This window comes from Onychomys torridus, chromosome 20 (genome assembly GCF_903995425.1).
Source record: "Onychomys torridus chromosome 20, mOncTor1.1, whole genome shotgun sequence".
Classification (NCBI taxonomy): domain Eukaryota; kingdom Metazoa; phylum Chordata; class Mammalia; order Rodentia; family Cricetidae; genus Onychomys; species Onychomys torridus.
This window is the reverse complement of record NC_050462.1, coordinates 1,386,540-1,400,839: the sequence shown is the minus strand read 5'-3', so window position 1 is coordinate 1,400,839 and position 14,300 is coordinate 1,386,540. Positions and strand designations below refer to the sequence as shown.

The window sequence follows — 14,300 nt, the reverse complement described above, 5'->3', positions numbered from 1 at the left end:
AAAAAAATCAGTGGTGAGGGGCTGTGTATTTAGCTCATTGTAGAATACTTGTTTCGAAAACACAAAGTTTGGTGTTCAATCCTAAGCACAGTAAATTTTTTTAAAGAATTAATTAAAATCAGTGGAGGAAATATTGATACTTGCATTGTTTAAAGGATTTCCCCATAGGTACTTAACATAAAGAGAAAAGACAATATCTTCACAATGGAGAATTCTGAAAGACAGGCACTATATTAACCAAAAAAACAGTGTTAAAATCACCAGCAATAAAAGATATTGACAATTGTACCCTCTGACATGAATCATTAAAAATGGCACAAAACACTGTAAGGTGTTGTTGCTAAAAATGCATAACTTACTCTAATGATGATCAAATCAAGTACCAAAAACTCAGAAGGCCCCTCTGCAAACTGTGGTCAGACCGTTCAAAAGTATCATGGCTGAGAAACACCAGGCAAGACCAAGGACTATCAGCATCCAGGGACCAAGACAAGGTCAGGGCTGGAGGGATGCCTTGGCAATTTAAGAGCACTTGAAGAGGACCTAAAGTTGGGTCCCCAGCACTGCCCCAGACAGCTCCAGGGGATCTGATGCCCTCTTCTGGCCTCCAAGGGCACTTGTACTCAGCTGTACACAAACATACACATTGACATAATGGTGGACCTGGAACAACTGAATCTATCCTTTTTTTTTTTTCTTTAAAGATTTATTTATTTATTATATATATATAGAAGAGGGTGCCAGATCTCATTACAGATGGTTGTGAGCCACCATGTGGTTGCTGGAAATTGAACTCAGGACCTCTGGAAGAGCAGTCGGTACTCTTAACCTATGAGCCATCTCTCCAGCCCCAAATCTATCTTAAGAAGCCATCTTACTCCAAGGTCAAAATAAGTTCATCCCTGTTTTTTGTAAAACTTGAATTTGATCAGGTCTTGACCCATTTCCTGGAATTTGACATGTTCTATACCCTATACCCTGACCCCCACCCTGATAAGATGTTCTGCTAAGTAATTTTGAAATGTTCATCCAAGTTCCTAAGTAACCAAAATCATCTGGAAATCCCCTAATCCTTGAAAACCTCCCAGTCTTGCAGTTTTGGGGGCTATATGAACCCCACTTTCTCATATGTTTGATGCTATTTTCTCAAACCCCACTTTATGGAGACAGCCTCGTCTAACAGAAAATAAAGCTTGCATAATTTGACCAAAGAATTTGGGTAATGGTCTTTACTCTTGTTTGGTGAGATTAACAATTGAAAGATAGCCTAACATGGGGACAGGGACTGATTCTGGTACAATAAATAGGACACAAATGGGAAAAACACCAAGTCAGGCCTAAAGTTCAGCCAGCAGCATCCAGCAATGTAACTTTATGTTCTGATGATTGCTGCCTGATCACATACAATGTAGTAACATATGCTGCAAGGAATACTGAGCACTTTTTCCTGTTTTTAACAACTTTTCTATAGCTAAAACTCATCAAAAGAAAAGCTTGCTTAGGAGAATCAAAACAGTTTTAGTAACTTTTCAATTAAAATTGTACTTACAATGATTTATAATTAAAAGCTAAATATGAGCACTTTATAACTAGTTTACTAAACAGATAAACTAATGGTTATATAAGAGATCTGACAACTTTAGCATTTAGAAACCAGTCAGAACATTATTAAAGAGTAGCTTGCTTCTTACTTTAAGTACCACATGGGGTCAGCGTCACTTGTAACCTTTTCATTGGCTTTCATTATCTTCTTAATCTGCAGTAGAAAGCGCAAAGTTAGGGGCAGAACTCTGACTTCCAACTGGCCCTCTAATTTTCATCCTGGATGCTTACCTCTACATTAATGAAATAGTTAAAGGAGTCTATGTGCTGTTTCACAAGACCTTTCACCTGAACAGAGAGAGAACAAAGGATGGCAATAAGCTGCAGGTTAGAGTCACTCTGGCCACAGATAACCATCAATGTTTCCCAAACACAAGTAAAGGAAAGAATAATAAATGCATTTAGTTAGGAAAAAAATTAACAGGACCATATAGTGACTTATTGTGTGATAAATAACCAATTATCATTAAATGTCAAATAATTACCTTTAAAAATGCTGGCAGCAGCCTCCATTTTTCCTGTGGACCAAATAACAAGAACATGAGAACTCTGTGCCAGTAACTACAAAACACAATTAGTTTGATGTACCAAGTTTATCACAGAAGAAGTAAACCAATAAGTACTATTGTAAACAGGGTGTTCATATATGTGCATATACATATAAACACATACACATCTCACAGGTTTCCCTACATATTACCTCTGCTTGATAAGATCCCAAATACTTTTCACATTTATTCTCACAGCACATCCTAAGTGAGGTCTGTAGTTTGTCTGAATGTGGTAGGAGAATCAGAGTTCTTACTGAAGCCAAGCTACCTCAAGGATTCTGGGGTGGGGAGGGTCAGCTCACATGGGTGTTTGCTCCTCCACTGAAGGACTCCTAACTGTATGACTTGCCTTCCAGACCACTCAGACCATGACAGCCTCTTTCCACTTATCTCAGTTCCTAAGGAAAGGCCTATGGACAACCCAGGGCTGTATGGCAAACACGGAGACTGGTTTTAACTTGAGAGACCTGAGTGGCACTACAAAGTTCTAACATGATAGCCTCCTGAATCACTGGATCACTCTGGATGCTGGGTGCAGATGAGAGAGACACAGAGACACAAAGATCGAGAGAAATCAAGAATTTCTAACATCTAGAAATGAGGATGTGGAGAGATCTGGGTGACCTGGCCTCGAGGACTGTGGAAGATATAGACCAGTGCAGAAGATGTCAGTGGGCCAACTCTAATCCAATATGACTGGTACCCACATAACAAAGGGGAATTTGGACAGACACAGTCAGGGACACCGTCATGTAAAGATGAAGACAGATGTCAGGATAATACTTCTGCATGTGAAAGACACACCAAAGCCGGTCTGTACACCCACAGACACTCCAAAGACTGTCCATACACCAGCAGACACTCCAAAGACTATCCATACACCAGCAGACACTCCAAAGACTGTCCGTGCACCAGCAGACACTCCAAAGACTGTCCATACACCAGCAGACACACCAAAGACTGTCCATACACCAGCAGACACTCCAAAGACTGTCCATACACCAGCAGACACACCAAAGACTGTCCATACACCAGCAGACACTCCAAAGACTGTCCATACACCAGCAGACACACCAAAGACTGTCCATACACCAGCAGACACACCACAGACTGTCCGTGCACACCAAAGACTGTCCATGCACACCAAAGACTGTCTATACACCAGCAGACACACCAAAGACTGCCCATGCACCAGCAGACACTAGGGAGGAGGCATGCAATGGAACTGTTCCCAGGCCCTGCTTCAAACTTGATCTTAAGAGTTCCAGCCTTCAGAAACATGAGAAATTAAACTTGTTTTTCATACTCTCAAGTTGTAGTACTTTGTTTCAGCAACCCTATATACTAATCTAACTTTTAAATTTTCTGCTCCCACATTTCAAAATTCCCCCTGGGTGCCCAGTGAAATTCCTCCTGTCTCAAAGGCAGGAGTCCACAGTCCATAGTGGAAAGCTCACTATCAGTCACAAACACATACTTTCTGATCTCCCCTAGGAAAATGGGAAACCCTCCCTCAATCATCACAACTCCTGGATGTGTCCTCTTATCACCTCTCTATTGGCTACTTCTCTTAAAACTATTCAAACCTTTGAGCCAGGCATGGTGGCTCAGGTCTATTGCTCTAGCAATTAGGAGATGGAAGTAGATTCAGGAGTTCAGGGTCAGCCTTGAGTCACCAGGGAGTGGAACTGTCTCAAAGTATTAGAAGGAGGTGTGGTCCTGTTGGAGGATGTACCACTGCAGGTGGCCTTTGAGATTTCAAAAGCCCATGCCAGGCCTAGTCTCTCTCTCCATCTGCCTGCACACAGACCAGGATGTAATGCTTTCAGTTACTTCTCCAGCACCATGCTCCCCTTCAGGATGACAGTGGACTAACCCCTGAATCTGCTAGCAAGCCCCTATTCAATGCTTTCTTTTTTTTTTGGGGGGGGGGGTCGAGACAGTGTTTTTCTGTGTAGTTTTGGTGCTTGTCCTCATTCTGTAGACCAGGCTGGCCTTGAACTCACAGAGGTCAGGATTAAAGGCTTGCACCAACGCTGCCCAGCACCAATTCAACGCTTTCCATTAGAAGAGATATCTTGGTCATGGTGTCTCTCTCTTTTTTTTTTTTTTGGTTTTTCGAGACAGGGTTTCCCTGTGTAGCTTTGGTGCCTTTCCTGAATCTTGCTCGGTAGACCAGGCTGGCCTCGAACTCACAAAGATACGCCTGCCTCTGCCTCCCGAGTGCTGGGATTACAGGCATGCACCACTACCACCCGGCGGTCATGGTGTCTCTTGATAGCAACAGATCAGTAACTAAACACAGGATAAAATCAAAATCTACCCAGGGCTATCTCTCCAGCCTTTTCCCACCACTGCTGCTGCTGCTGGGGCTGCTGCTGCTTCTCCTTCTCCTCCTCCTCCTTCTCCTTCTTCTACTTTTGGTTTTTTGAGACAGAGTTTCTGTATAGCTTTGGAGTCTGCCTGGAGCTTGCTTTGTAGCCCAGGCTGCTCTCGAACTCAGAGATCCACCTGCCTCTGCCTCCCGAGATTACAGGCGTGCGCCACCACCGCCCAGCCACCACTGCTTATTCTACTTGCTGAGATCTTTCACTTGTATGCTTCTACTTTCTTCTGTTTTTATTTCCCCTCATTCCTATTCATAGATTAAAGTCTGTGCATCCATCATGACTTCCTTAGGAAGGTACCGATTCCTTCCTCCAGTACCTGCCACAGTCCCTGTGTTCTAACACTTAGTTGTTTTTCCCAGTCTTAGTCTCTGTAGTGGGGTCCTGGCATTTTTCCTGAATGAATAATGTTACTGGCTTTGCAAAAAAAGGCCCAGGATGACACTGGAGATTCAGAAATTGACATTGCACTTATTTATACTGATTTAGTATAAATTCTCATTTAGTTTTGTGAAGTAAACTACAATTCCGTAACTAATGAAGATTAATCTGAACAGTACTTATCAGAGCAGTATTTCAATGTGCCTAATTAAATGAAAATGTCATTCCCTTTAGCTGAGCTATTTACTGTTCAACTTGCCAACGTACATCTCCTCTACAACTCTAGACAAGAGCACCATTTTATCTGAATTAATAATTTCTAGTATACTTTTTCCTTCATATTATAGCATGGTAGGAGAAGTTATTCAAGCTTTGGGGCCAGTTATTACTGACTGATAAGGTGAACAAACACTTGTTGATCTTGTTGAGTGCTTATTGGTAGTGTCTTACCAACTTAAACAAGTAAACAAATGGACATGCTTCCTGACTTCAGAAGCCATTAGCTTAGTAGGGAGACATGTACACAAGTGGATGACACCTAGGAGGTGTTGGGATGAAAGTATGCAGAGGGATAGATCATACACGGCAGCTGGACTGGGGTGCCTTGACATGGTGGATGTAGGAGGGAGGCATTCCAAACAGAAGGAGCCACTGTGAGCAAGCCCACATGGGTTAAAGGAGTTGGCAGGGTTGAGGTCACTGAGGGTGTGTGTGCCTTGCTATGGGTGAGACATGGTGAGGAGGGTGGGTACACTGAAGAGACTTAAGGTAGTGGAGGAGATGATAGGAGGTTCTGGTGAGCTAGTGCACTATGGCTCAAATGCTGAGTCAGGGGTGGGGAACACAAAGATCAGAAAGCACCTTAGTGGTCTGTGTGGAAGATGTTGAGAGTCCCAATGCAGCAGCTAAGGACAATTGTGAGGAATATTAAGGAAATTCTACATTAACACTGTACTACAACACTGTGATCTACAAAATTCACACCTGAGGACCATACCAAAAAATTTTAAAAAAGAAAATAAAATATATTCGTAATGTTTTAACTAAATTTACAATTTTGTATTGGGCCACATTCTTAACTACGCTTAGCTGCATGAAGTACTGGAGACATGCCTGTGGGAATACCCCATTGATTAGGAATAGTGACAGATTGCGAAATAAGCTAAACACAAAGGCAAATACTGTGTATCCCCAAGAGAATTTTTGAACCCCCTCTGAGGCACTGAGCCTCCGACCTCCACATCACAAATGCTGGGATTAAAGTCGTGTGCCCCCACGCCCCGTTTATAGGCAACGCCCTGTTTATGTACAACACCCTGTTTAAGAGAGATAGTAGGAACCAAACTCGGGTCCTCTGGAAGCGCAGCCATAGTACTCAGCCCTTAAATCACCTCTCCCGGCACTAAGGAAGTTTTTACCATTCAGTACAATTACTGGTCATGTCACCCCCATTTAAACACTTCAAAGGTACTTTATTATTTCCAGGGAGACAGTCCAACACCTCTAACAACGCATTTCGTAATCAGGACCCTTCCTTTTACCCTTCATCTTTTCTGCTGCCTCTTCCCCTCCCCCACTATTACTGGATTTATTTCAGTTCTTCTGAAACACCTGACAGTACCGCTGAAAGTCAGGCACAGCTTGTCCCTCTGCCTGAATTTCTCCCCTGACCATCTTCAATCCTAATTCCCCCATTCCATGCCAAAGATTTCAAGGCTCGGAAAGACTGTATGCACCTTCTCAGAATGGACTTAATCATGCCAATAACTGCTCTTCATCAGGCAGTTCACTGTGGAGCAATTATCATTTAATTTTTGAGAATCTGATGAAAGAGCCATAGGGGCCCTTCAGAAAATACAAGATCAAAAATTGGGGGAAATATCCAAGGTACTTAAAATACGTCTGCAGTCCAAAGAAACTCTGGGCTAAATGGCACACGGCAACCAGCGTGGGATTTACATTTACTTTTGGTACCAAAGCCAGCTGTGGGACCTCACGAATATCGCTAAGATGATACTGGTTCCCCAGGCAAGAAACCGAGGACCAGTTCTTGCCAGAACACACTAGCACCAGAAAAGCTTCAGCCGAGATCCACTCGCGGAGCTCTAAACCCGGGACGCTACTAAGACTCCTGTTTGTGCTACCCCCAACACGCGAGATCCAGACCACACAGACTCGCACACGCGCCGCCGAGCATGCGCAGAAGCCTAGGGCCCGCCCCCGCCAGCACCAGTGCTCTCCCGGCAGCGCCTCCTCAGTCGCCTCTTCCGCTGCCCGCGCTCACAGCGCTTACCTCTACTGTAGGGACCGGCGCAGCCAGCTGCTCTGGGGTCAGGCTCCCGAACTCCTCCGCTAGCACGTCCATTCCACTCACGGTAAAGGAAGGAGTCGACCGAATGTTCACATCCGCCCGCGCTGCTCCAAGCAGACAGCACGCGGAGACTGGCGTGCGTTGTCCTAAAGTGTCCCCGCTGCGCTTGTTTACCGGAGGCGCTTCAGAAAGGTTCCGCCTGGTCCCGGCCTAACCTGCGGTAACCCGGAAGTGACAGAGCCGGATGTGAGAAATTGCGCCTCCTGGTCTAGTTCCCAGGTTTCGCCTTGCTAATCCTAGACCCCCAGCAGACAGGTTTATTGCCAATAGCCCCTTCAAGAGTTATTGAGCACGGCAAAATACAGTGTAACTAATCCGAAGAATTACTGAATGACAGTGGCCACAACATGAACCCCTGAAGCAGAGAATTCATTTAACTCAGTCAAAAACTGTGTGTTTTGCATAGTACAAAAGAGCAACAACTGTTAACCGTGTCTAGTAACAAGTGGGTGGTTAAATAATTGATGGTACCTGCGTGTAACGGACAGTCATCAACCGCCGTCAGAATAACCATAATAGGGTGGAGAGAAATGCACTGTAGTGAGAATAAGTCCTAACAAGGTAGTGTTACTGAAACTCGGAGATGCACGATCTCGGATTAAAATACCCGCACAAAAGTTTAGCATGGAAAGATTTACCCGTTTAAATGGGTAGGTGAATGGGGAAGAAAAAAAAAAGGACACAACTGCTCCTAGATATGGTGGAGGAGAACGTTTATGGCAGCTAAAGGGGAGAGCATAGCCAGGGGGGATAGTCTAGAGTGGACATTACCAGGAGCCACGTGAGCAGACAGTGGGGAGAGGGCGGGTTAAGCCAGCCATACCCTATACAGATAGGGACTAAGGGGGGCTGAGAGAAGCTGGTGGCCAGGTCTGCTTTGATATGTTAGATGTGCCTATGTTTCCCAGGATTTGAGACCTAACAGTAGGGGAAACCCAATAATTGATATTAAAATAGCTAATTAGCAGTTTGGAAGACAATATCTCTAAATTCTATATAGATTAAATATTCCAATGTATGTTAACAAAACATTAGAAGAAGATGTAAGAGGTGGAGTTTGTAGAGTGCCTGCTAGTTGCATCAGGGCATGGGTTTGGTCCCCACCACAGCGAATAAACCTGGGATCATACATAAACCTCCCGTGGTGGCACACACCTATATGCATTTAGGAGGTAGAGGTAAGAGGATCAGAAGAAGCTCGAGGGCATCACTGGCTACCTAGTAAGTTTGAGGCCAGCCTGGACTACATGAAACCCTGTCTCCAAAGAAGAGAGAATGTATTAATAACATTGACTTGGTGAAAGATTTCAAGGATGAAAACAGAGAAAGCATAACATTTGTTAATAAAATTTTACAGTTTTATCATTCCATGAAAAAAAATTTAAATTTCAGAACACATTGCTAAAAACTCTCTGTGAATAGTTTAACACATAGAGCTAGTGGAAGAAAGGCAAAGGGATTTGCCTCTGTAATTTAAAAAAACGAGTTCATGCAAATCCAATGGGAAGAAAAATGTAAAAGGTATCAACAGTTCCAGTTTAGGAAAATACAAAAGCAGTGGAGATGGTCTCATATGTAAGTGTGCATAGTGCTTCTGAACTGTGTTGAAACCATTATAAAGAAGATCTTCAAATCTTTTTTTTTTTTTTTTTTTTTTTTTTTTTTGCGGGGGGGGGGGGGGGGGGGAAGGGTTTTGAGACAGGGTTTCTCTGTAGCTTTGGAGCCTGTCCTGGACAAGCTCTGTAGACCAGGCTGGCCTTGAACTCACAGAGATCCACCTGCCTCTGGCTACTGAGTGCTGGGATTACAGGCGTGTGCCACCACCGCCCATCTTACTCTAGTTTCTTTAAAGATTTATTTTTTATATACATTGGGCCTGCTTGTATGTCTGTGTTAGGATGCTAGATCTAAACATTGTACTGATAGACTTCTGAAAGTAGGTGAAGAAAGGAAAAAAGCATGCCACAAGATGGCTCAGTAAAGTTAAGGTCATGGCCACCAAGCTTGACAAGCTGAGTTCAATCCCCAGGACCCACACTGTAGGAGAGAACAGCTTGAGAGGCGGCCTCTGATCTTACTCATATATAAGATAAATCACTTAAAAATAATAACTATCAACCACTGCCCTTAAATTCTTAAAATCTACTCAGAGAAACAAGAATGATCCTTGTGAATTAGTTACCTTAGAGCATCCTATTTAGAGTGTAGTCTGGAAGGGACTGTGAACGTGATTTATAGATGGCAGAGGGTGGTAAGTTTGGCTCAGGTGGTCAGCTCTCCAACGTAGTCTTTGATTTCCACTGTGAGATGGTTCTTGTAGTTGTAGCACAGATCACAGTTACCTGGGGAGCTAAAAAATAATCTCAGCTTTCTGATGGGCAGGCTGGAGCTGTCAAACTCCCTGCTACTGCAACCTAATACCATAACTTGTGTACTTGTCTAGTTTTTCAGGCTGTGAACACCAGAGCACGAATTGTCTTGCTTTCTAAGTCCTAGTGCATTATTTGTTCCTTAATAAGTTTGTATTGAATACATAATTTGAAAATAAAACCAAAATAGGTAATAATACATTTAACATTATATTCCTGTTTTTCACCCTGATTTTTTTAAAAAGATTTTGTTGTTGTTGTTGTTGTTGTTGTTTTCTAGACAGGGTTTTTCCATGTGGCCCTAGCTGTCCTCTCTCTGTAGACCAGACTGGCCTCACACTCACAGAGATCTACCTGCCTCTGCCTCCCAAGCACTGGGATTAAAGGCGTGCGCCACCACCGCCCATCTTACCCTTGTTTCTTAAAGATTTATTTTTTATATACATTGGGCCTGCTTGTATGTCTGTGTTAGGATGCTAGATCCCCTGGAACTGGAATTATAGACAGTTGTGAACTGCCATATATCACCCTGATTTTTTTTGTTTTAGGTGTCTCTTTAAATAGGAAACTTTGTCAGAAGTAGGTCTCAATCCTCCATGGCTGCAGTTGGTTGGCAGCGATGGTCTTGGCTATTAGATCACAATCCCTGTAAGCCTTTTTCATTAGACCTGTACCCCAGGTCAAATCCATGACTTCTTTCAGGTTTCTAAGAGGCTAGACTTTTGAAGCAAGGGGAAAAAAGTTTTATGCTGCCACACCATTTTACTGAGGTATTAGTCTAAAAGCCTGGTGACTTGTGTAGAGGTCTGGGAAATTCTAGAGGACAAGTGCTTTGGATCCTGAAGTAATGCCCCATCCATTATATAAAGTGAATGAGGTGTGTGATAGACAGATGAGCCATTGGCCAATGCTATGGGGCAAGAATGGCTGATTGAGGGGCATTAGTAATGGGAGAGGTAGTTGGAATCCTGGGACACCAGGAAGAGTATGCATCAGTTTGAACGTTGCTCCTTCACAGGCATTTGAATACCTTCTTTAAGTCAGTTGTCTAATGATCCACCCTTGGTGGTGAGTCTGAGATCTCCACTTGACAAGCTAAGGCAGCGGTTAAGAAGTTTGCCTGACTGCATTGGAGTTTTAATCCACAATTATCCAGTACCCATGCTTTGTGTGAGGCCTCAGACTTGAGTTTCTTTGACACCTAATGCTTTTAATTATTCAATCATAACATCACCCAGCAAAGGCATAGGGAGGCAGAAGACATTTTAACACAGAACTAACAGCTAGGGCTCAGTCAGAGTATATTTTTCTATGTTCTGGCAATTAAATGTGGTGCTTATGCAGGGCTTGCCAAGGACAAGTCTGTTTGGTGACACCAGAAAGAGCCAGCAGGGCTGGGCCTTTGTGTCACGTTAAAGAATTTAGCTGTTTTCTGAGACTTTAGCAGACTGCACCAGAGTCTCTCCTAGGAGTACATTTCAGCTGCAGGAAAACACCTCCAATGCTGTCTCAGTCCATGGATACAGTCTCAAAGAGGCAGAGGAGGCCGGAAGCAGTGCTGGAGAGTGGAGGACCCTTCGGCCTTGGAAAAGAAAGAGGGGTATTCCTTTATCACTTCACCAGTGACTAGGGGAGAGCAGGGTCAGAAGATGTTACATACGGAGAACATGACTGAGCAGCTCAAAAGTCTTCATTCACCTCCATGCCCATAGTCCCTTCTCTGAAAAGCCCTGGTTTGTGGAATAGGACATCATTCTCCCCCAACCAAAGGTCAGATCCCCACAAAAACAGCCATCTAAGCTGGACATGAGGGAGAGGTTGAAACTAGCTTACCAGAGCTTTACCCAGTGCAGGAAGTGTGTCCAGACTAGGACATTGCTCGGAAAAACTTTTCAGCTGGAAAAGACATTCATAGTAAACTTAAAATACAGCTTTTAAAAGATTTAGAAGGAGCAAAATCATCTCAGAGTTTGTTGAATGTTAGTTCCAAGGAAAAATTGTAAGCTTCATGGTTTTTGGCTCCTTGAGAAAATACCTAATTTTCCCTAATAGCTATCCAAGAAATTTTTGCTTAGAGCTTTACGGTAGATCAATGGGAATTTCACCATCATCCTGAAGTGAAGCTTTTTGTAGAGCAAACTGAAAGTTCTGCTACAACAGAAAGGTTTGTTTCATTTCTGGCACAGAGAAGCTGTTATGAATTTGGATAAAGGGACAGCCTCTAACTAGAAACCGTTTGTCAACAGGCCATCTTAAAATCCTAAAAAAAGCAAGAGAAATCAGTCCATACACTGAACATTGTTTTAGAAGAAACATATGGGAAATTTAAAAAAGTGCTTTACCTTTTGAACAAATAGCCTGCAATGAGTGACTGCTTTGCAAATTTAATAAGGAGATAATGAAACAGGCATTCAAAAAGAAATGACTGCTTTATAGATGGGAACAAACTTCAGAAAATCTAGCTGTCTTAAAAAATAGAGTTGCTTCACCTGAAAGTTCCTTATAAGAAATCAATGCTAAATACTATAGCTGCTAATAATAATAACATCAGGGGTTAAGAAGCTAATAAAGACTGTTGAGTTGCCAGCTTAGCAATTCAGAAACAGAATATTCCTTACAAGGTTTTTCTTCTCTTGTTTTCTTTCTTTTGGGGTTTGCTGTAAACTGCGATAGCTCTTAATAGAGTTTTTATAAAAGATCTGAAACGCATAAAGTACTGTTTAGTGACACTCACTAAATCCCAGAATTGAGAGAGCTATTAAAGAATTACAGTCTTGTTTCAATCTATCAAGAACTTTTAGAATATCAAAGTTAACAATAAGCTCTGAACTTTACAAATGATTACATAAGAGTCTAATAGTTCTAGTGAAGAGTAAAAAGTAGAAAATTATTCTGTCTTGTTGGAAGATAATGTAGATGTTAAGAAATCTTTAGGTGTTTTCTAAGTTAGATATATGCTAAAGAATATAATCTTGTAAGAAGTAAAGATCTAAGGTAGTCCTATAATCTTGTAAGTAAAGATCTAAGGTAGTTCTATAATCTTCTAAGAAGTAAAGATCTAAGGTAGTTCTATAATCTTGTAAGAAGTAAAGATCTAAAGTAGTCCTATAATAAGCTTGTAGGAAGTAAAGATGAAGGGTTTTTGTTGTTGTTGTTGTTTGGTTTTTGGTTTTTTTTTTTTTTGAGCTGAGGGTCGAACCCATGGCCTTGCGCTTACTAGGCAAGTGCTCTACCACTGAGCTAAATCCCCAACCCAAGATGAAGTTTAAATAAGAAGTATATGTTTATAAAATTGATATATAGAATTTAAGAATATAAGTTTGCAAGAGAGATATTTGCTAAGGTAGTCCTAATATTTGCTAAGGTAGCCCTATAGAGTTTCCTTAAGAACTATAAATAAGTACATGTTATATGTGAGTTTTTGAAAAAGTGTAAATGTTGAGTGTGAATCTATGCTTAATGTTTATGGTGAAGGAACCTGAGACACAGAAGGTAATGTCCTAGCAGACTGCAAGCAGGCAGTCTGAGCCATTTCAAAGGCTCCAGAAGCCATTAAGAAGCTAAGAATGGCAGACGCCAGAATCACAACAAGGCATCTGCAGCTGAGATCCGTGGAAAATCAAGGCAACACAGAAAAACCTGAGCTAACATCAAAAACGGTGCGGTTTAGACTACTACTGTACCTAAAAAGGCCTCTGGCTTGAGGATGAAAGTTGCAGAGATGCTTGTTTGAAAACAAATTGTTAATTGCAAAAAGTTTTGGAAGTAGAAGTCTGATACAGGAATTTACTCCCCCCCCCCCCCCCCCCCACCGAGCTGAGGACCAAACCCAGGGCCTTGTGCTTGTTAGGCAAGCGCTCTACCACTGAGCTAAATCCCCAACCCCCAGAATTTACAATTTTTGAACTTAAAAAAAATGAGATAAAACTACAAAAAGGCTTTGGTTATGGATTTCTTCATATTTGGAAGGCTGGTACCAGAATTTATTATTTGAATTTTGGGACTTAATGAAATGAACAATAGTGATTTCATTGCAATGGAACAATTTTGAATTTACTTATGGTGATGACCTAGGAACTGTTTTATGGAATTATTTGTGAACTGTTTAAATGAAGAAATTTATTTTTTCTACCTAGGCTCAAGATGCAGTTTTGAGTATACATATATGCTGGTGATTCATGAATTGTTTTGTGTTCAAAATGGAACTATTTAAATGGAAAAGTTTGGATTTTCTAACTAGGCTTGAGATTTTGTTTTAAAAAATTGTAAAGAAAAGGGAGAATTAATATTCCTTAGTCTATATAATTTAAAAAATATTTTCTTGTTGAGTGGATTAATGTTATGTTAGTAAGAAATGCAAATGGGTATACTAAGAGATTATTTTAAAGTGTAAAGAATTTTACTAAGAAACTGCTTTTGAATGTTTTGCTAAAAGTTTTCAAAATGGTAATGGTTAGATTAAGAATATTGCTTTTCTATATGGGTTTGTAGGAATTGTGTAAGTTTGGGTGTTCTTCTAACGAGGTTCAAGATTTTGTTTTAAAAAATTATAAAGAAAAGGAGAAGTCATGAGTGAATTTAAGGTTGAATGTATGTTTGCAGAAATTATGTCAACCTACTGATATTAATGCACCCTAGT

The 14,300-nt window shown here is 41.6% G+C and overlaps 1 protein-coding gene across 4 annotated transcripts in view; it reads right to left on the bottom strand.

The window, feature by feature from the left end:
• The window catches only part of Polr3b (RNA polymerase III subunit B), a 135,505-nt gene extending 128,052 nt beyond the window's left edge, over window positions 1-7,453 (bottom strand). For 3 of the 4 annotated variants that reach the window (XR_004943281.1, XR_004943280.1, XM_036169878.1), the window contains exons 1-4: window positions 7,215-7,453; window positions 2,088-2,120; window positions 1,834-1,890; window positions 1,692-1,756 (exon numbers count right to left, since the gene is read on the bottom strand). Coding sequence is in view for 2 of the 4 variants with exons in the window: in XM_036169878.1 (XP_036025771.1) it covers window positions 1,692-1,756; window positions 1,834-1,890; window positions 2,088-2,120; window positions 7,215-7,286 (227 nt within the window). In the remaining 2 variants the exon portion in view is untranslated. The remainder of the gene's footprint in view (window positions 1-1,691; window positions 1,757-1,833; window positions 1,891-2,087; window positions 2,121-7,214) is intronic. The other variant, XM_036169879.1, reaches the window with a different exon arrangement.
• Between the last annotated feature and the right edge of the window lie 6,847 nt (window positions 7,454-14,300).